The sequence below is a fragment of the Erythrolamprus reginae genome, chromosome 1 (genome assembly GCF_031021105.1).
Source record: "Erythrolamprus reginae isolate rEryReg1 chromosome 1, rEryReg1.hap1, whole genome shotgun sequence".
NCBI classification, from domain to species: domain Eukaryota; kingdom Metazoa; phylum Chordata; class Lepidosauria; order Squamata; family Dipsadidae; genus Erythrolamprus; species Erythrolamprus reginae.
Window position 1 is genome coordinate 246,488,550 of NC_091950.1, and position 21,763 is coordinate 246,510,312.

Below are 21,763 nucleotides of genomic sequence, written 5' to 3' on the forward strand. Positions count from 1 at the left end.
TCATCTCACTGGTTAAAAAAAAACCCCTGCGTGGTTCGATTTCTAGAAACTCCAGAGTGAAAAATTGACGGCTCGGTTTCGGAAGAGACCGCGCGCGCGCCCTTCTCTGCACCCCCCCTCCCCCGCAGCTCGCGCGACTTTTCACAAACGGGGCAACTGCTTCGTTTCCCGCCAAAAGCACCGGGGGCCCTGGCGGGGGGGGGCAGCTGGCGAACGCGCAAGAACTACGTTACCCAGGCTGCACTGTGCTCGCGTTCACGTGACTTTCCCCGGCTGCTTGGTGGGAGCCTGCCTCCCCAACCAGATGGGAAAATGGCAGGACTGAGCCCCGGGGATCGCTGGGCCGAAGGTAAGGCTCAGCGCCGGTGACGCGGGCCAGAGCCGGGGTTGGGGGGGGGGTGTGAACAGCCAGATTGGGGGCTTAAATCTTATTCAGGGAGGCCGGTGCTCCAAGAGCTCAGGTTACCCAGAGTGGAGAGCCTTGTGAGAGACATCACGGACTGATCAAATCCCATATTGTAGCTCCAGGTTTTTTTTATTCTGAGGAATGGATACGGGGACACTTTTCAAATGAGAAATGACAAGTGGGAAGAAAAGAAACGGAGAGCGCTCTAGGAAGGCGATGCTTCTATTGACAGATAAAGGGTATGCAACAAAAATATGGAACTTGTTAAGTTTATGAGTTTGCATAAAAAGGTAATAAAGGCTTCCTTCCTCTTGTCTGGGTGGTTTTTTTCGATTTTTCTTAATTCAGGTCTGTGTATTGGTTTACCAATGAAGGGCAAAAATCATTCCCGCATGTGGATTGCGGCAGTCGCCTTGGAAAAGCATTTCCCCCCCTTCCTTGCAGCAGATAAACAAACATGTGCTTTTATATGTCTCAGGTGACTGGAGGATTGAAGCCCAGCAGGGTAATGCAGCTGGGGAAAAACAAGAAGTGATGCTTGGGTGAGATTTGAGAATGGAAGTTAGCTTTAGTTCTGAGGAACCACAGATACATTTTAGAATGTAAAAAAGGGGGGGAAATGATAAAAGGGGGGAAAGTTTTGAACCCTGAGGAGGGATTTTTAACCTACTGTGAGTTTGGCTTATACCCAAAGTATTGCAATTTATGCAACTATGTAGAACTTTAAGGGAAAACTTTCATATAATTGTAGAGGGCGGCTAGAAATACAGCATAAAAAATAGAGTTGCGTGATTTTTTTGAATCCGTATAATAATAAAAATGATGACCCAGCATTGTTGTTGGACCACATGTTAGAAATGAATTGAAATTTATAATAATAAGTTGTCCTTATGAACCACAGGAAGAACTTCAGTTTCCAACAGAATTCACACACCAATAAATGTGTGTGAACTGCTTCAAAAGATCCAAACCTTATGTGATGGTTTCTTAAGAACTGCTGAATTACCATTCTTGCTTTATCATTTCAAAATATATCTTTTTAATATTCTTTGTAATTAGCTTTCGTGAAAAAAATTATTGCAAATTTTTAGATGTGGAGAGATGGGGGTATCATGATTTTAAGGGACTTTCAGTTATGCGTTTTTGGATGTCTTTTATAGGTTAATGGATCACAATAAAATAGAATATAGATATATAGATCTATAAAGGGATGGATGGATGGATGGATAGATAGATAGATAGATAGATAGATAGATAGATAGATAGATTTATACATGGGTATTTTGAAGTATGTCATTTGTGATCCACTTTGGTAAATATACATAGGAAGGATGTCATTGTTTCAGCATTAATTGATGAGCTGAGAAGAAATCCATGTCCATTGGAGGAAGTAAGAAACAATTTTGACTGCTGTGGCTGTAGTGACTGTATGAGAATGAAAAAGGAACGTATGTGTGACAGTGGAAGAAGCCAGTCAACATTTGGGGAAGGCAGTATGACCTACACCAAGGAACAATTACTTGGAGTTCAAAGGTAAATAGGAACTTGCCTAATTAGAATATATTCATACTTGTTAGGCTTACAACTTGTTTAATTAATAAATTTATAAAACTAATCTTTATATTCCCCAATCAGGTGCCCACCAAATAGGTTGAGCCATGCATCCTATTATCTAGGAATTGTTAAATAAATCTAGGAATTATGAAAATTATGGAACAAGACCTTTGGAAAGCTCCTGATTTAGAAATTACTGTTCACATTGGGCATGTTATCTTGTGTACACAGAATTTTAATTAATTATTGACTTCAGATAATGGATTACCCAAGAAATGAAATCCTCTTGCTTCATTTGGAATGGAACCATCCATATCTTATATATTGTACAACAGCTATGTCAGTTTTGTCAGTTATGTCAGCTATGGAATGGAGCCATCCATATCTTATATATTGTACAGCAGCAATGTCAGTTTTGAATAACACGGGAATATGATAAAATACTAAGAAGATCCCACCTATTTACTATCAGAAGAATAGTAGTTGTCGGCTTCTTAATTTGAGATTACAATTGGCTCTATGACTACAGAAATATATCTTGCTTAACAGTACCAAAAGTTCTTAAACGATCCAGGAAGCATAGGACAAGAGTTCTTGCTCAAACATATGTAGGATCAGAGGCCTTTATGAAAGCAGTGTTGTGACCCAAGCTCTGCCCCTTACATGTGTGACAACACACGTACAAGAGCACTGGAACTGGCATCACAATAGTGCAACACAGGTTTCATTATGTAAGTTTAACTTGGATTGCACTTAATGCCCAAGAGCAGTTGAAACCCTTTCTATTAGTGAAGCAAATCTGCAAAGTATAACAAAATTAGAAAAACCCCTTACTGTGTTGGAAGGTATGCTTCAGCATACATGTAATCTGTAAACTGTGCTTGGGGAAAAGTTACAAAATTAAAGAATTATGTTTATTTTGTAGAATAAAGGAGAGTAAGAATTACTATGAAATTCTAGGCGTAGGAAGAGATGCGAAAGATGAAGAACTAAAGAAAGCTTACCGAAAACTTGCTCTTAAATTTCATCCTGACAAGAATTGTGCTCCAGGAGCAACAGATGCATTCAAAGGTAGGTGGAAGAACTTGAAAGGGACCACAGCAAACTTTGAAGATATTCCAATGCTCTGTTGGCTAACAAGAAAATATTTTTATAACATGTTCCTACATACAATTGTATTATTGCATAATTCTAAGTGAAAAACTAAGGAAGATTCTAAAGTTGCCACCTCTTAGGAAATAGTTGCTACTTGCAAATCCTTACATACAATTCTCAATTCTTTGTAAGCATTTGACGTCAGTGGTTTATGTAACTTACCAGGTTAGTCTGAATCCTAATCTAGATCATATGATTTGAAATTCCATATTTGTGTTTCCATTGGACATTAAGGGTGGTTGCGCCATGGCACATTATAATATAGCAAGCACTATATTGGAATCTCATTCCAAGGAGAATGTGTATTAAGCACAATAATAGTCACTACTAGGAAGGATGTGAATAAATACAAAATAATATCAGAACAACTTGCATATAGAGGAGTTCATATCATGCTAGAATATCATCTTCATGAAAACTAGAGGATCAAATTATGTTTCTGCCCAAGACTTAGATTTCTTTTATCTAAATATTGACTTGGTTATCTTTCTCCTGGTCTTCCAGATTATTTCTTCTACCATTACGGTTTCAAATAATAAACAAATAAATAATAAATACATAAATAATAAATATTCAAATAATAGAATACAAACAGACATTTCTACTGGATGTGGAACAAAAAGATATTTTGTTTGTAGTTACTTCTATAATATGGTTATGTATTTCATCAGACTTGGTTTCTTTTTTGATTGGTTTTCTTTATTTTTCTCTTCCACTCTACAGCAATAGGCACAGCTTTTGCAGTTTTGAGCAACCCTGAAAAGAGATTACAGTATGATCAATTTGGAGAAAAGGAAGATACTTTTTATACCAATGTGCCCAGTCACTATAACTATTACAGAGAATTTGAAGCAGACATAACGCCAGAAGAAATATTTAATATGTTTTTTGGAGGGAATTTCCCAACAGGTACGGGTGTTTGTTTTAAGCTGTGCTTTAAAGCGGTGTCTCCAACCTTGGCAACTTTAAGACTTGTGGACTTCAATTCCCAGAATTCCTCAGCCAGAAAAGCTGGCTGAGAAATTCTGGGGATTGAAGTCCACAAGTCTTAAAGTTGTCAGGGTTGGAGACCCCTGCTTTAAAGTGTAATGAAAGGTGCTGTTCAGTCATCTGTACAAGATTCTGTCCCCTGCTTCATGGGGCCTTTAATTGCTGATGAATCTCCAGATACGGTTTTGAGACCTCACCTACAAAAATATATTGACAAAATTGAACGGGTCCAAAGACGGGCTACAAGAATGGTGGAAGGTCTTAAGCATAAAACGTATCAGGAAAGACTTAATGAACTCAATCTGTATAGTCTGGAGGACAGAAGGAAAAGGGGGGACATGATCGAAACATTTCAATATATTAAAGGGTTAAATAAGGTCCAGGAGGGAAGTGTTTTTAATAGGAAAGTGAACACAAGAACAAGGGGACACAATCTGAAGTTAGTTGGGGGAAAGATCAAAAGCAACATGAGAAAATATTATTTTACTGAAAGAGTAGTAGATCCTTGGAACAAACTTCCAGCAGATGTGGTAGATAAATCCACAGTAACTGAATTTAAACATGCCTGGGATAAACATATATCCATCCTAAGATAAAATACAGAAAATAGTATAAGGGCAGACTAGATAGACCATGAGGTCTTTTTCTGCCGTCAGACTTCTATGTTTCTATGATTACTCTCTGAAGTTTCCAAAGAACTTCAGAAACCAATTAGTTACATTTTCTTTAAAAGTGCTGCATATATTTATTTATTTATTTTTATTTATTTATTTTGTCCAATACACAATACATATTGAAGAGAATAAACATGTAGTATTATATATAAAGAAAAGGATAGAAGAAAAGATATAAAAATAGAGGAGAAGATATATGAAAGGAAGAAAACATATATGATATATGAGATAAGGAGAGACAATTGGACAGGGGACAAAAGGCACACTAGTGCACTTATGTATGCCCCTTACTGACCTCTTAGGAACCTGGAGAGGTCAATATATGTCTATTCAACAAGATATGATGCTATTTCAACCAGACCACATAGTTTTGCAGTTTTTCTCAATTTTTTAGGCTTATCCAGAGGTGGGTTCCTCCCGGTTCAGACCAGTCCTATAGAACCAGTAGTGACTTGGCGGCTTGTGTCGCTAGAACCAGGCCTACCACGGTCCCGAACCGGTTCTCCTGGTGGTGACATAGGAGCTGCAATCTTATTAGTGCAGAAAAATATGCAGAAGCTTTTTTAAAGTACTGTGCATGCATGCATCCAGCGTGCACCCCCACAGCGCATCCTTAAGCAAACTGGCAGCAAAGAAAACCTGAACCCACCCCCGGCCTTATCCTACTCTGAATACCACAGTAAATATATTGAGTTTGCACTTTGTTGAGTTAAAAATTTCATTTTTCCTAACTAAAAGTAGAGAATTGTGTAATATAGTCAATACGTTGTCAGGCACATGTTTATTTATTTGTTTGTGCTTTCAGTCTTTATGGCTGCCCATCTCAGTCAACGACTCTATACAGCTGAAATATGTTTGAGAAGGCTACTCTGCTTTATAGGAATATTATTAAACTGATCTGTACTGCAGTTCTGAGAAATCTAATTTATGACAAAATCACTATGTAGGTGACCTATATACGATGATATAGGGATTGCCAATTTAGTTTTACTGCTTTACTTGTTCAATTTTGGCAGTATGCAGATGTTTTCATATCAGTTGTGATAACTCTTTGTAATATCACCAGAAACCAGAGAGGGGGAATCATGCAAATCTACAGTATTCCTTTTTTGCCTTAATAAGGCAAGTTCGACAGATGAATGTTTGATCCCAAGTTCAACATGTAGAATTCTGCTCATTAGATACTGTATTCCCACTACTATAACACTCCGCCCCTTGAAAGTCCATTCGGGATAATGAAAACATAATGAAAACAGCATAAGAAGTGTTGTCTTTTTAATGGACTGAAAGAGCTATTGCGTTTATTTTTTTAAGCCATGTTTGAAATTAGCTTTTTAAAAATAAAATGAAATCTTAGTTTCTTATGACACAAGCAATACAGGATAAAATTTTTTCTTCTGCTGCTATTTCAACAGGAAATATACATATGTTTTCAAATTCTTCAATGGACTCCCCATGTTATCCACAGCGGAACAGACATGAGAGGACATGGGCCCAGGATGAACAGGAGGAAGAAATTAGACCACAGGTACATGGGGAACGTAAGACGTTATAATAATAAACAGTGCTGATTTATTGCCTATCTGTAGAAAAGGAACCTTTGGAATTTTTTTTTGTAATTAGTAAATGTTTGAACTATTTTAAAGTGAAGTGGTATTTATGAATCTTAGATCTTATTTGTAACTTGCCTTTTAAAGAAAGGTTTTGAAAGTATTTGCAGGCATAGTTTTATATAAATGTAGCTGCAAATTCCACTGAACATCATGGTGTTTTCTTTGGAGGATCTTTTTTCAATTGATTGAGAGATATAAAATCAGTAAGTAGATGAAAGAGTTATCAAAGTTATACAGTTAATGCTGAGTAAGTCATTGATGAGAAATTAACCTTAAAAGACAAAGTATGTTGAATTATTTTTACAATATGAGAAGTAATTTAAATTTCTGAGCTGAGATATTTAAATCTCTAAATATTCCCTATTTTGTTATAGATGGGCCATATTTAATTTCTCCTTTATAATATTTTCTGACTAAGTAACCAGTTGTCATTTGCATAGCACATTGACCAACTGTCATTCAGTGACAATACACCTTCTGTTGAATTTTACTTTCTTATTTAATTAGTCAGACTAAATTCCAAATGATTTCTACTTCCCAGATCCCCAGTTTTTATTCTTTCTTCTAAAGAAAATAGAATCTAGAACAGGAACTAATTTAAGCCTAGCCCCAAATCTACTTCAAACCTCTATCAAACTTTCTGGAACACATCTAAAGACAAGGCAGAAGGAGGAAATGGTGATAACAGAATAACAACAACAATAATAATAGGGCATCTTTCAAGTTGACAAGATCAAGCATGCTGAAGTCAAGAAAAAGATTAGAGGTGACTATATCAAGAGAGTGAAAAAGTTCTTAAAGTTCAGATTCAGTGGAGGAAATACCATCAATTCAATCAACATCTGGGCAATACCAGTTATTAGATACACAGATGGAATAGCGAACTTTTCAGAGTGTAAGACGCACTGGAGTATTAGACGTACCTTAGTTTTGGGGGAGGAAAATGTGCCATATATTTCTTACTGCTACTAATCGTAGTTTTTATTTCCAGAATACCTACTCAGCATTTATCCAGTTGCTTCCAGTCTTTATTATAATAGTTGTATCAATAGTAACTCAGCTGATGGCTACTAATCCACCCTACAGCCTCTTCTTTAAATCGTAAGTCTAGATTTGTTTTTTAATGCCCTTGGGAGAATAGAGGCTATTTCTTGATACTAACTTTCCAACAGCAGGTTTAACAGCAGGCTTATAATTCTAATAAATTAAATCATCATCATCATCTTGGTGTTCAAAGAGGTCTCTAATTCGTTATGTATAAATAGCAGATAATTTGAAAAGCTTCTTATCTTGAAAAAGGCATACCCATAGCTATTCATTCCAAGCTGAATTTTTTGAAAAGAGAACTTGATTTCCATGCTGCAAATTATGTGAAGAATGGGAATTAAATATATAAACTACTTTGATATTACTTTATAGAAAGCAATATTGTATTCATTAAAAACGTGAGCATTTTGGGGGGGGTTTCCTTTTATTGTCTGAATACATTACATTAAGATCCACAGTGCCTTCACAGAAAACCATTTTCAGATTAAATATTTTGATGCCAAAGGATGGATAGAAATTGTTTAAACTGTTTTCTGTGGTTTTGTACCAGGCAATTTGAAACAAAAACTAATCAGAAAAAAATTGCCAGTCTTACTTTGTAAGTAGCCACTTAAAATTGAAGCCACTCCTGCTTTGTCTTCAAGCCTCAAGATGTAAATACAGCACAGTAGCTTCTTCTAGTCAAAAAGATGTTTTGAGATGGAACTCAGAGCTTGTTTTAAGGAGTTGATGATTTTTCATTCTGGTTACTTGATGCTTGGTGTAGCACTCTTACAGGACACAGCTGTTTTAAAATAAACCAGAAACTTGTATTTTACAGTTGGAACTACTTGGAAGGTCGCGCCTAGCCATTTATTTATTTGATTTTTATTTATTTATTTGATTTTTATGCCGCCCTTCTCCTTAGACTCAGGGCGGTTTACAACATGTTAGTAATAGCACTTTTTAACAGAGCCAGCATATTGCCCCCACAATCTGGGTCCTCATTTTACCTACCCCGGAAGGATGGAAGGCTGAGTCAACCTTGAGCCGGTGATCAGATTTGAACTGCTGACCTACAGATCTACAGTCAGCTTCAGTGGCCTGCAGTACAGCACTCTACCTGCTGTGCCACCCTTTGCCTAGCCCTAGGGCTAGGCAATGATTCCCCTTGTTCGCTTTCATAGAGCAGGAAATGTTAAACAGAAATATTATTTTGAGGGGAAAGATATTTCTGGTTTGCAATGAAGGCATTAATCTGTTTCCTTCTTATTTCCTATTAAAGGTCTCTAGGGCACACTGTTGTTAGAGAAACACAAAACCTGCAGGTGCCTTATTACGTGGATAAGAACTTTGAAAATAATTACCATGGAGAAGAACTTGAAGAACTTGAAAAACATATTGAGAAAGATTATATTGATTATGTCCAAACTAGTTGCAGGAAAGAAAAACAACAAAGTAAGTTTTGTTCTTTTCCCATGCATTCTGCATTGTTAGACTAGACTAGACTAGAATAGGATAGGATAGAATAGAATAGAATTCTTTATTGACCAAATGTGATTGGACACACAAGGAATTTGTCTTTGGTGCCTATGCTCTCAGTGTACATTAAAGATACATTTGTTTTCAAATTTAGGTTAAAAAACAACAACAAAGAATCAGCTATAACCAGCTCAGCTGCCAAGAAAACTATTATTTAGGAAAAACACAGATATTTCACTCTGCCATTGCCTACTCACAACATGAAATCTATGTATTTGATGTTAAGGATTTATCTAAACATATTTGTTTATGGTTCTGATACCCCAGTTGTTTTAAAAGATTTCTCTAACCACTTTTTACAGCGCTCATGGATGCTGTTCTGCCAGTTGTAGCTAAGAATTATATTTTATATATATACAGTATATGTTTTTTATGTCGGATCATCCTGGTATATTGAAGAAACGTCACAGCTCCTTTTTGCTCTAGGCCCAACCCAGGGCCATTTCAAGGCAGTTAATTTATTCATAGCCGACAACTATATTCTGTATGTATCACATGTTTTTTGCTGAATTTTTAAAATTAAGGGAGACTAGGATGGCACCATTTTGACCTTGTTATGGCCTCATCAGCTAGCCACACCCTTACTGGGAACAAGGCCGAAATGGTGCCATCCTAGTCTCCCTTAATTTTAAAATTTCAGCAAAAAAACCATGTGTTACATATACATACATACATACATATCTGGATGCAGGTAGCTTTTCATTTGGCCAAGCCAACGTATGTCAGGCTTTGAAATGAATATAAAATATGAATTTTTTCCCCCCTGAAAGCATGACTGAAATATACATTTTATCTTTTAGAATCAGAGCTATCTAATTTGGCCAAGCTATACCGAGATGAGCGACTGAAACAGAAAGCCGAATCTATAAAACTTGAGAACTGTGAAAAGCTCTCCAACATCATAGGGATTCAAAGGAGTCGCAAATTGGCTGAGGCATGAGAGAACAACAGTGTCTGTTCTGTTGGCAGGAGTTAGACTTTCTTTTATAATGAAGAAGAAATGCTTATTAGAGAGAGAAAACCATCCCTTACAAACCACACACGGAATCATTATGTTCATGGAAACTGTATAAGGACTGAGACATAGAGGCACCACTTGCTGTAGTGTATACAGTACATTTCATTTCAGTGTCTAGTAATTATTTCAGTGTTAGTGATTCTTCATTTTGTTATAGTCTTCATGTTGATACTTTGTCACTGTTTAAGTGCCAACTGGGTGCTTTGCAGGATCATAGCCATCATGCTTACTGAGCCTGTGGTTTCTCAACTTTTATCTTGCAAGACATTCATGGTTAGAAGAGAAAAAGATGGCATTAGTCTTTCATTTATGTATGTATGTAAAGATACATGCATAGGCAGTGGGTACAGATAACATGCACAGACATATATGCTGTACAAAACATGTGCAGTTCAGTTTTAAGAGAACTTTACAGACCACTGTCTTAAGGATATATACTGTGTCATGTTGCAATACATAAAGCACTTGGAAAAACTGAAGTGCTGCCTGAAGATTCATCATCTAAAAACAATATGAAAAAATGGGGAGAGAAGACAAAGCAGGGACTGGAGCATTAACTCCTTATCTGGCCAATGGATGAAGATGGATTGGTATTCTAGTTGCCAGATGAAATTTGTAAACAAAGAAAGAAAACAGCATAATATAAAAAGCATAATATAAAAACATACTCTGAGAGAAGCCTAACCAGGTGGCTTCACGGATGTCAGAATGTGATCTAGGTTGCAACTTTTGGAAGTTGGAAGTTCTAGGCAGGCTAATGGAATTTATTTCCACCTAAGTAATACAACATTGTGACCCAAGTTACATTTCTGTAAGCCTAAGCTTTGCTATCAGTACAACTTCTTAGCCTGGTTCCTTCCAGGTGGGTTGGGATCTGAAGACATCTGATTCCTAAACTGTGAATGTAGGTGGAGGTGCCATCTAAGGAATATATTATCATAGTATGGTGATGACATCCTGTGTGCTGAATGTTCTGTTTGGAGTGGGCATGCTGAATTCCAAGGCACAAATGTTGGTAAATTCATGTTTGTAAAGATCTTTTCACTTACAACATAAGCAAAATGGTTGTAGCTAGAGCTACTTTCAGATTAGGGTTCCAGCTAAGCCTTATTGTTCTTTCAATGAATATTGCCTGATTGCAAAGCCTAGACATAAAATCCATGCCTTTTTAGGGTCTGTTGACAAGAAGCATTTAGCATAACTTTATTCTACAAATATTAATGGGTAGCCTTATCCGTTGGGCGGGGATAGCACAGCAGCTACAGGGTTTGCTTCTTGTTCCTCTTGTGAAACTTCTGAACACAGGGTCATAAATAATTCCCAACCAAAAGAACATTTACAATACAGGTAATTCTCAACTTATAACCACAGTTGGGCCCAAAATTTATGCTGCTAGAAATTTGTTAAGCTTTACCCCTTTTATGACTTTTCTTGCTACTTTAAGCGAACCCCCGCAGTTGCTAAATTAGTAACATGGTTGTTAAGTGAATCTGGCTTCCCCATTAATTTTGTTTGTCAGAAAGTCACAAAAGGTGATTACATGATGCCTGGATGCTGCAACAGTCATAAATATGAGCCAGTTGCCAAGCATTTGAATCTTGATCATCTGAAACAAACAAACAAACTGAATGTTATGATATTTATTTATGTTACTTACCAAGCACATCTAAATTATATTAAAATAACCAAAATATATCTATAATCCTCAAGGCATGTCACAACTTTTGAGCAACTCCTAATGTTTGGCAATTTGAAGTTGAAAACGTTGAAAAATTTAATACCCCCTAAATTGAGAATGCTGCAACTGTCTTAAATGTGGAAAAATAGTCATACATCCCTTTTGTCAGTGTTGTCGTAACTTTGAACAGTCACTAAATGAACTGTTGTAAATTGAGGACTACCTGTAATTCTGTGAAATATGATAGCTTTGGGGAAAATAGCATTATATCAGATGATTGTGTGTAAAGATTTTAATTCTTAGATGAAGTGACAAATGTGGCTTAATCCTATGCTACATTATAATATAATGACTACATAACTGGGTTTTATGAAATTCTGTAGTTTCATCAATGGCAATTAATAGATATAATAGGTAAAGGGTTTGCTCTTATCACTGAGATCCATTGTTTATCTTTAGCATTCCTCTCACAGTTCACTTGACCCCACACATCCCAATGTTGCATCCTTGCTGAAAGGTGCAGTCTTATACGTATAAATAAGACATCTTTCAGAGCTAAATAGTTCTCAAAGATGGTATGTGATGTTAAAATTTGTTTTGAAAGACTTCATCAATCATGTTATACAAATGTTTATATTGCAAATTGCAGGAAAACCAAGCTCCTGAATTTTGATATCCAAAATTAACTGTGTATTTTGTCATATGCCCATTTGGCAATAAGTTATATCTATAGTAGATTTTTGCATAAACTAAAGGCATGGTTCAGCCTTTGTGAAATACCGGTAGTTTCTTTTTAAATGTTCTTCAGATGTGCATGACTTCTGAAAAAAAAATCATTTATTTTCACATCATGTTATTTATTTATTTAATTAATTAAATGTTTTAAATTATTGGTGATATTTATTTCTCTGAATGTACATATATATTGGCAAAATGGTGAATACATGATAGCATTGAATCATTACTGTATAGTTCACTTTTTTCAGAAAATACTTAGATGTGTAACATTCCAGAGGATCAATAAATAAGATAATTTCTTTATTTAGAGAAAAACACTGTCAAAGCAATTTGTGAATTTGAAGTAAACAGTTCTCCATTAATTTGACCAAACTCTGGAGTAATTTCAGTGCATCTGCTGTTGAAGATTTCACCCTTGGATTGAGAAACAAAATATTATGTGTTTATGGTGTGTGTGTTTTATACACAAATCATTAAATGTAATGCTTTAAAAAGACACCTAGTGGCTGTATTGTATGAATTTTTTAAAAAAATGAAATAAAAGATATCAATATAAAATCTCCCAGTAAGATTTGTTGCATTGAGGGTGGGCTGGATTACTGCAATCACTTACTTACAAATGCTGATTTGTGAGTGATGAAACATCTCATGTTTTATCAACTTACACAAAAGGTGAAATTCAGGGGGGGAAGATCAAAAACATTGGCTATCTCTAAAGGCAAAACAGCCCCATCAAGCGGCTACTACTAGGAGCCAAAATAAAGCGTTTATTCTGAATCCAAGAGAGAATTCAGTTTGCTACAAACTAGGCAACTGCACTTTCTCAAGAGCAATGTGGCTAGTTCATGGGTTCTGTTTCTGTGCAATAGTTCTGGGATGGCATAATAAAACGACATTTCCTCACGTAGACCCAGGTTGTGATGAGCTCAAGGGTGCAGAGTTACTTGATGCAATTGATGATGATGATGATGATGATGATAATAATAATAATTTATTAGATTTGTATGCCGCCCCTCTCCAAAGACTGATAAAGAATGTAAAGCCAGAGAAAGAAAATATAGTCATAAGTGGGAGGAGATGGGTGATAGGAACGAGAAGACTAATAGCAATAATAATGCAACCTTAGTAAATAGTTTGACACTGGTGAGGGAATTATTTGTTTAGCAGAGTGATGGCTTTGGGGAGGGGACTGCTCTTGTGTCTACTTGTGAGGGTAGGAATTGAAACAATTTATGTCCAGGAAAGCTTCTTGGATGAGAAAGCGAAACCTCTTCAAAGAAAAAAAAAACCAAAGCCCAATTGCCTCCTGAAAAAAAAAGAGCCTTTGACATAGTTTTCCTGAGGTAAGTTCGGGTTCCCTTTTCGAACTGAGAGGAGGAGCGTTAGCGCCTTCAGCCAATAGAGGCGCCCTCGCGAGTGTATTCAAAACGAGGAGGAGTCGGTTATTTTCATTTATGTATCCATTTTATTTGACAGCGGAATCCGGGCAGGGCGTCGCACGGGATATTAGCCTTCCCTGAGGACGGCTCTGACACACCGAGGCGCCGGGCTCCGAGCTTGGATTGGCCAGAGGAGGAAGAAGCCGGTTTTCCATGACGTCGTCAGAGGCAGTCCAACAGTTGAGAGAGCTGATCGAGATCCAGTCAGCTTTACTAAGACGAAAGGTTGGGCGGGAGGGGGCGGGATGTGGGGCGGGGTTTGCGAAGAGCCGGTCTTCTTGTTGGGCAGCTTCCCTCAATCGCTCGCGCTTACAGATGCGGTTGACTGATAAAAGCTGGATTTAGAAGTTTGGGACTTTCCTTCTTTCTTTCTTTCTTTCTTTCTTTCTTTCTTTCTTTCTTTCTTTCTTTCTTCCTTCCTTCCTTCCTTCCTTCCTTCCTTCCTTCCTTCCTTCCTTCCTTCCTTCCTTCCTTCCTTCCTTCCTTCCTTCCTTCCTTCCTTCCTTCCTTCCTTCCTCCTGAGAGGAGACTATCATCTCAGCCTGTCCCACTGTTTCAGTCAATTGGCTGCACTGGTTACAGTTATCAATGATCTCTGGTGGGAGCAGGATGGAGATAATGCATCCATCCTTGGTCCCTGGGTGGCTTTTGATAGTATCAAATAAGCAATGAGGAAACAATCAATATTAATAAAAATCTTAAGGATACAAGCAACAAGTTAGTCATACAATCATAAGTGGGAGGAAATGGGTGATAGGAATGATGGGTAAAACTAGTAGTAATAGTAGTGCAGACTTAGTAAATAGTTTGACTGTTGAGGAAATTATTTGTTTAGCAGAGTGATGGCGTTCGGGGGGGGATACTCTTCTTGTGTCTAGTTGTCTTGGTATACAGTGCTCTATAACAACATTTTGAGGATAGGAATTGAAACAGTTTATGTCCTAAGTCAATGTGGATGCCAGATTCACTTAAAAACCATGTTACTAATTTAACAACCTCAGTGGTTTACTTAACAAATGGGGCAAGAAATGTTGTAAAATGGGGCAAAACTCATTTAACAGATTTCTCACTTAGCAACATAATTTCTGGGCTCAATTGTAATTCTAGGGCTACTTATACAGGAGTTTAACCTTTTGTCATTTTAACCAGTTTTTATAATTGTTTTCATGTTCATATGTTTTATTGTGTGGTAAGTTAGCCAGAGTTGCCTCGAATTATGAGCTGTGCACCATATAAATTTAATAATAATCATTGAGAGGCATGCCAAAATGAACAAATACTACAGTATATCTTGTGGGTAAAGGTTCTTCCCTATTTCACATCTAACTTGCCCTTTTGTTTGGTGAAATTTGCATGATATTCCCTTGATCATGTTCTCAGTCCTTGAGTGGAACTGGCTTATGTTGTCCTTAGCTGAATTGTTTCAAGGTAGAACAGAATAGAATAGAATTCCTTATTGGCCAAGTGTGATTGGACACGAAAGGAATCGGTCATTGCCATTGGTGCATATGCTCTCAGTGTAGATAAAGGAAAAATTACACTTGTCAAGAATCATGAGGTACAACACTTAATGATTGTCATATGGTACAAAAAAGCAATCAGGAAACAATTAATTAATAAAAATTGAAGGGCTACAAGCAACAAGTTACAGTCATGTAGTCATAAGTGGGAGGAGATGACTGATAGGAACGATGAGAAAACTAATACTAATAGTAATGCAGCCTTAGTGAATAGTTTGACAGTGGTGAAGGAATTATTGGTTTAGCAGAGTGATGGCTTTTTGGGGGGGGAAACTGTTCTTGTGGCAAGTTGTCTTGGTGTGCAGTACTCTGTAGCATTGTTTTTAGAGTAGGAGTTGAAACAATTTATGTCCAGGATGCAAGGGGTCAGTAAATATTTTCACGATTTGACTCTTTTTGAGGGCTCTTCAAAGTAGCATTGTGGAAAATCTGCTAGAATTTTTATTCTCCACTCCTTGCCATGAAGGGCAATCAGATGTAACCACAGTGACTTGAAACAAATAACCTAGAGGTTTACAATAGTGACCACAAATTTCATGCTGGTTTCCTTTTCTGCAAACTCAAGCCTGGAAGCCATTTAGCAGGAAATATTGTTAATGCTGGTTATTGGGGAAGAATTGGAAAATCCGAAGGATAGGCAGTAGAATTAAGTATTCCAAAAGGAATACTAAATATAAGTCTTTCGCTCTGCAACGTTTTGTTATGAGTACCTAATATCTAATCAATTATAAGTCATGATAAATAGCAGAACCGTTGCATTCAGAGGCTGTGACGTGTCCTTCAACCTGTTGCCAAAGGTGATTGATGACTGTCTCACACATAAGGGATGGCAGAGTGGGAAAAGGCCAGAATATGGTAGTCGTTGCTAGAAACAGACCTCTGGAAACACTGATCATTTGAGCATGTTTTTGTCATTCTTATAATATAGTAATAGTATGTAGGACACATTTAGACTCTTAAGGATCTACCCAGTAATGGGCAGCCAAAATTTTTACTGCCACACTTTATTATTATTATTTATTAGATTTGTATGCCGCCCCTCTCTGTAGACTCGGGGCGGCTGTGGGTGTGGCTTATTTTGTGGGTGTGGCTTGATGGTCATGTGACCGGGTAGAAGTGGCTATGCCATGTGACCATGTGGGAGTGGCTTGAATGATCATCATTCAAATGACTTACAATCTCACCAGTGTCGCTCTCTGGGGTGACAATTTGCTTCGTGTTTCCCCCGCTCTCCTTCCTGGGTTGCCCCCCCCTCCCCGCCTCAGGCTGGGTAGCTAGGCGAATGGGTGCCAATCAGCTGTTGAGAAAAGATGGAGGAGGAAATGGGCCCCCTGCAACTCCTGCCGGTGCTGGTCTCCCTGCCGCTTTCCGAGAAGGAGGGTGGGAGGGTGGGATGGTCAGCTGGAGCTGGGCACACAGTTTCATTTATGTTGTGAGCGGCCCCGAGTCCTTGGAGAGGGGCAGCATACAAATCCAATAAATAAATAAATAAATTTCCACTGAACTGTATTCCACCCCGTCCTGGCTGCTGCCCACACCTGGATCTACCCCAAATATGTAACATTTGAGCTGAACACTCAAATAAATTCCTTTGTTCGTGCTATGCTGAAGAGTACGGTCAAAAAACTCATCCTCTCATCTGGTTGTCTGCATTGTGCAAACAGCTGATGGGTATGTAGGTTATCGACAATTGTTCCTTTGTGGATCTCAAGAGACAACATGGTAGGCCCGATGAAAAAGGGGATTCTCAGGGCATTCTTGTTGCTTTCAGTTCTGCCTGGTGAGCAACATAATGATTTTTTTAAAAAGATGTACAAAAGAAATGAATGGTTTCTTGACTATCTAAAGAGGTTCCCATCCCATTTGGGCCATTGCAGATGTTTTGTGTTTGTGTGTATGCTAAATGAAAATAAAATTTAAAAAGGATGTGAGAAACCTCTTCCTTTGCACATACTGTCAGAGTTAAAAGGCCATGAAGACAACTGTGTGTGTGAGAGAGAGGTCCAAAGTCATGCACTTCCACGAACAGTTAACTCACTGGAGTAACGGAATCCTAGTCAGCCATATTGTGTGAACATAGCTGTAGCAATTTAAAATAGATAACAATTTTTGAAACAAACAGGTTGATTTTATATTTAGATGTGCTTAAGTATAATCAGCTCAACATCTAACTGCATATAGTTGAGATCTGATCCAATGATAAGATTATTATATACAGATAATAATTTACAAAATGTAACTTTTTTATAGATAAATGTACAGAAAGAGAACTCAGTAAATAAAGAGGAATATGACACTGTTGTGAAGAAACTCGAGGTGTGTAAGCTTCCAGTTACTAATCTGTGGTATTTCTTCTCTTGTGTAAATGTAAGACAGATATAAGAAAAAAAATTCTCTGATATCTGAAAGTTGTATCCTAGATGTCAGGTAAACTTTACATGTATTGTTACTGTTTCCAATGGTAAGAATTACACTGTAAGATTATTATGGTTTCAATTTTACTTGAATACTTGAAAGTTGGTGAGAACAAACATGATATGTGGTGGCTAACATTTAGTCTGTAACGCACATTCTTCAGTTGTACTCTAATTTGCAGAAAGAAGAGAAAGAACATGCAGAGACAAAGAATACCTTAGCCATAACGTCTGAACGCCTGCAGTTTGCCCTAGGAGAGATTGATATTTTGTCGAAACAACTTGAGTGGGAGAAACAAGCATTTGACCAGGCGTAAGCTTGTAACTTGGTGGGAATAGAAGTGATTTTATAGTTTGTCTGGGGTGAATTATTTCATTCATTCATTAGTCATCGCATAGTCTATCTTATGGGAGCCAACGCTTGCCCTTTTCTCACCTTCTAATTCTCCTGGCAGCATCTATGATCATCTAAATCAGTGGTTCTCAACCTTTCTAATACCGCGACCCCTTAATAATACAGTTCCTCATGTTGTGGTGACCCCTAACTGTAAGTCTTGCGCCAATTCTCACAACAGACTTTTAAGCTGATTGGCAGGAACCAGTGTGCACTGTTTACCAGTGTATTTCCAGGTACAATTCGATTAGTGTGGCCCCAACTCTGTTAGCCTTTTGTAAGGCTCAAAATCCTGGATATATTCCTGAGGCTTGGGTGCTGAATATATCAAAGACCCCATTTCCTGCTATATTGCTAAGTGGTCAAGTATCTTGCTCCTATATGTATTAAATTTGTACATTTTAGCGGTCTATTAGTTTTACTATTTTATTGTTTTAAAATGTTTTTCATATTTTTAGTTAATATATATTTTTTCAATTGTAAGCCACCCAGAGTCATTGACTGAGATGGACAGCCATAGAAATTGAACAAACAAACAAATATTGGGTCAATTACACGATGACCCACTTAAACAATCAGCATGACTTTCAACCAATAATTCCAGGCTCAACTACAGTTTTAAGTTTAGGCCTATCTGTAATTCAAATTGCTCTTCAGGTCAGACAATTTGATAGTTTCAGACATGAATCTGCTAAATTCTAAGTGATATTGTGTTACAATTCATGTTACCCAGAATCCCTATTTCCTCAATAGTTAATAATTCTGTTACATCAACTATGTAAATAAAACCGATTTGTTGTTACTTGTCTTGTAGACTTTCTCAAGTAAACAGTAAAGTGCTAAAACAATCACTTCAGAAAGACAAACTTAAAAGCAAATGTACAGGTAAGTTTAACAGAAAGTTGAAATGTTTGAAAGGCACATTGATTATTATTTTTTTAGTGAAACACTTCTAAACACTTTCAAATAATATCTACCTTGCAATAGGATCAGTCTGCTTAATTTTTTTAGGCACACAACTCTTAAAATTTGCTATGTAAGGTTAGGATTCTAAGAGCATGTTAAGAAGGGAAACAGCTCTGCTCATTGAAACTCATAAATGGATTGATTCTGCTGTGCATTTTGAGACTTAGGTAGAGGAAAACGTAAATGACTCCCAACTTCCCATTGTAGAAATTGAAACCCATATTCAGAAGCAGGAAAATATTCTAAGCTGCAAAGAAAATGAAATCAGGGAATTGCATTACTTCGTCAACAAGCAAAAGCAAATCTTAAAGTAAGTACCTCAAGCTGAGATTTCTTTTTATTATTCACTGTTAACTTCAGTAGGAGACAAATACTTTAAAACAGGGGTCTTCAGACTTGGCAATTTTAAGACTTGTGGACTTCAAGTCCCAGAGCTCTTTAGGAATTCTAGGAGTTGAAATCCACAAGTCTTAAAGTTGTCAAGGTTGGAGACTCCTCCTTTAAAATACTTTAACATATTCACTGAAATTGTATCTATGTATGTATGTACGTATGTACATATGTACATATGTATGTATTTGATTTTTGCTTGCTTGCTTGCTTGCTTGCTTGCTTGCTTGCTTGCTTGCTTGCTTGCTTGCTTGCTTGCTTGCTTGCTTGCTTGCTTGCTTGCTTGCTTGCTTGCTTGCTTGCTTGCTTGCTTGTCTATTAGATTTGTACGGCTGCCCATCTTAGACCATATCTGACTAGTGGGATGGGCAGAAAGCCACAGTCCCATAAATAATCTGGCTTTATCCACTTGGCCAATAAATTGGCCAATAAATTATATTCCATTCCATTCCATTCTAAAGGTTGAATTGCACCTGGAAAGAAGCTGGAAACCAGTACAATTCATCTTGCAACAATATGGCAAACTAAGAGATGTCCAGCATTGTGCACGCTGCCATATGCCAATGGCATTCCTTCCTTCCTTCTTTCCCTTCTTCCTTCCTTCCTTCCTCCCTCTCCCTATAATTTATGATTATTACAACAACTAAAATAGCTCCATTACTACGTAAACATCTATATATTGTTTTTTCTGAAGTAGGAGTGATAATCTTTTTAATTATATATGTATTGAGAAGGACTTTGCATGGGTACATTCATCTATTTATTTCTTTAACTTATTAAATACCGGTATATCAAATTTAGTCTTCATACATGATCTGACCCCAGCATCATGTGGGTAGGGGCTCTTACTACTGTTAATGGTTATGTATTATTGTTGTTTTGCAGGAAACAAGCATCTGAATTAAAAATACAGATGCAACAAGAAAGTTACATAGCAAATGTACTTGGAAAAAGGCTCAAGAAAAAAATTAAGTAACTACAGAAGCATTCCCTGGACTTACCAGTTTAGGACTGTTTTTCTTCTCTAAAGGATTTCTCAGGTTTTATTACTGAAAAATTCATAAAACATCAAGTTTTTATTTCTCATTCTTTTTATTGGGCCAAAATTGGACAGCCTTTATTTATGCATTGTCTAAAATAGTGGGAATACAACAGAGCTGTTCTGAAATGCTATTTCTTGAATGCTTTGTTTAATTTCTATCAAGTAACATAATTAATGATGGGAAGCAGTGGTGGGTTGCTGCCGGGTCAGACCGGGCCGCCTGTATTTTGGCAGAAATTTGTCCCCACTCGCTGAACCGGCAGTGATGGCCAGCTGGCCACGCCTCTCCAACTGGTTCTCCGGTTGCCACCCCTTGAAAGCAGCTTGCAAAGAACCCTCTGCACATTTGCAGAAGCTTATGTGCATGTGCAGAGGGTCTTTTGTACGAAGTGCACGTTGTTTTTTAAAAAAACATGCACTTCTGATGAGATGCAAACCAGTAGGGAAAGTAAGTAAAACCCTGGTGGGAAGGGCAATAAAAGACTACCTTATCCCAATTCATTATGTTGTGTGAAATATATAAGCAATTAAATTAGAAGTGTTGCACTAAGAAATGAGCTTCTGAATTTTCCACGATCTCTAGAAAGGACTTGAACAGTTTTGCGGATTTGAAAAGTTTTTCAGATGAAGAAGAATCAACCAGGCAAATATAAAGATCTAATAATGAGAAGGCAGACCTCTGATAGGAGGACCCTAACTATTTTAGTTAGTACAGGGCTAGAAAATGTGTTACCCATGGATCAGATGCATCACATGCTGGCCACACCTATGCCCAGTTTAGCAAAGGTGGAAAAAGTCCTGATACATCACATGACACCACCATGACGTTGTGAGTTTGATATCCCTAATATAGTACTTCACAGAATATAAGAATTTTTTTTTCTAATTTTCTCTATCTTAGAAAAGAGGTTCTTGTCATTCAAATAATCAAAGTAATATGTCTGGATTACATCTCCTGTAGATATGCCCTATTTTGAAGACACTACTGTATACATTGGAGAAGTAGTATATTTTGGCTTACCACATTTACAAACCTACCCTATTTTTGGAGTTTAAGACACACCTTTTTCCTCCCTAAAAGAGGCTGATAATTTGGGTGCATCTTATACTCTGAATGTAGCTCCCCCCCCCCCCCAGCTCTAACTAGCTGCTAGCCTTTTTCCTAGCTCCTACCTTGCAGGCTCTTTCATTGTTTCTCTCTGCG

At 37.3% G+C, this 21,763-nt stretch overlaps 2 protein-coding genes across 9 annotated transcripts; both read left to right on the forward strand.

Annotated features, from left to right (window-relative positions):
- Positions 1–12,952, forward strand: DNAJC18 (DnaJ heat shock protein family (Hsp40) member C18). Of its 7 annotated transcripts, XM_070732743.1 has the most exons (9): positions 308–349; positions 546–645; positions 1,733–1,939; positions 2,886–3,031; positions 3,839–4,024; positions 6,195–6,307; positions 7,384–7,493; positions 8,704–8,876; positions 9,761–12,952. In XM_070732743.1, exons 2-9 carry the CDS (start codon positions 578–580, stop codon positions 9,898–9,900), a joined length of 1,143 nt encoding a protein of 380 aa, XP_070588844.1. In that variant the 5' UTR covers positions 308–349; positions 546–577; the 3' UTR covers positions 9,901–12,952. The 7 variants fall into 7 exon arrangements, with proteins under 7 accessions (XP_070588845.1, XP_070588850.1, XP_070588844.1 ...); XM_070732744.1 differs by lacking the exon at positions 546–645 and having other exon boundaries at positions 1–349; positions 1,753–1,939; XM_070732749.1 differs by lacking the exon at positions 546–645 and having other exon boundaries at positions 266–349.
- A 901-nt stretch (positions 12,953–13,853) lies between these two features.
- SPATA24 (spermatogenesis associated 24) lies at positions 13,854–21,107 on the forward strand. Of its 2 annotated transcripts, XM_070738351.1 has the most exons (6): positions 13,940–14,058; positions 17,604–17,669; positions 17,950–18,080; positions 18,976–19,046; positions 19,335–19,437; positions 20,403–21,104. In XM_070738351.1, the coding sequence occupies exons 1-6, from the start codon at positions 13,987–13,989 to the stop codon at positions 20,491–20,493; spliced, it is 534 nt and encodes a 177-aa protein (XP_070594452.1). In that variant the 5' UTR covers positions 13,940–13,986; the 3' UTR covers positions 20,494–21,104. The 2 variants fall into 2 exon arrangements, with proteins under 2 accessions (XP_070594443.1, XP_070594452.1); XM_070738342.1 differs by lacking the exon at positions 17,604–17,669 and having other exon boundaries at positions 13,854–14,058; positions 20,403–21,107.
- The last annotated feature ends 656 nt before the right edge of the window (positions 21,108–21,763 follow it).

Excerpts from the sequence above, each read along its gene's own strand:
- DNAJC18 (XM_070732743.1), top strand. The coding sequence starts at position 578 with ATGACAAGTGGGAAGAAAAGAAACGGAGAGCGCTCTAGGAAGGCGATG. Across the intron at positions 6,308-7,383 it reads AGGAAGAAATTAGACCACAG|AATACCTACTCAGCATTTAT; the intron begins GTACATGGGGAA and ends TTTTATTTCCAG. Across the intron at positions 7,494-8,703 it reads TACAGCCTCTTCTTTAAATC|GTCTCTAGGGCACACTGTTG; the intron begins GTAAGTCTAGAT and ends TTCCTATTAAAG.
- SPATA24 (XM_070738351.1), top strand. The coding sequence starts at position 13,987 with ATGACGTCGTCAGAGGCAGTCCAACAGTTGAGAGAGCTGATCGAGATC. Across the intron at positions 14,059-17,603 it reads CAGCTTTACTAAGACGAAAG|ATAAATGTACAGAAAGAGAA; the intron begins GTTGGGCGGGAG and ends ACTTTTTTATAG. Across the intron at positions 19,438-20,402 it reads AAGCAAAAGCAAATCTTAAA|GAAACAAGCATCTGAATTAA; the intron begins GTAAGTACCTCA and ends GTTGTTTTGCAG.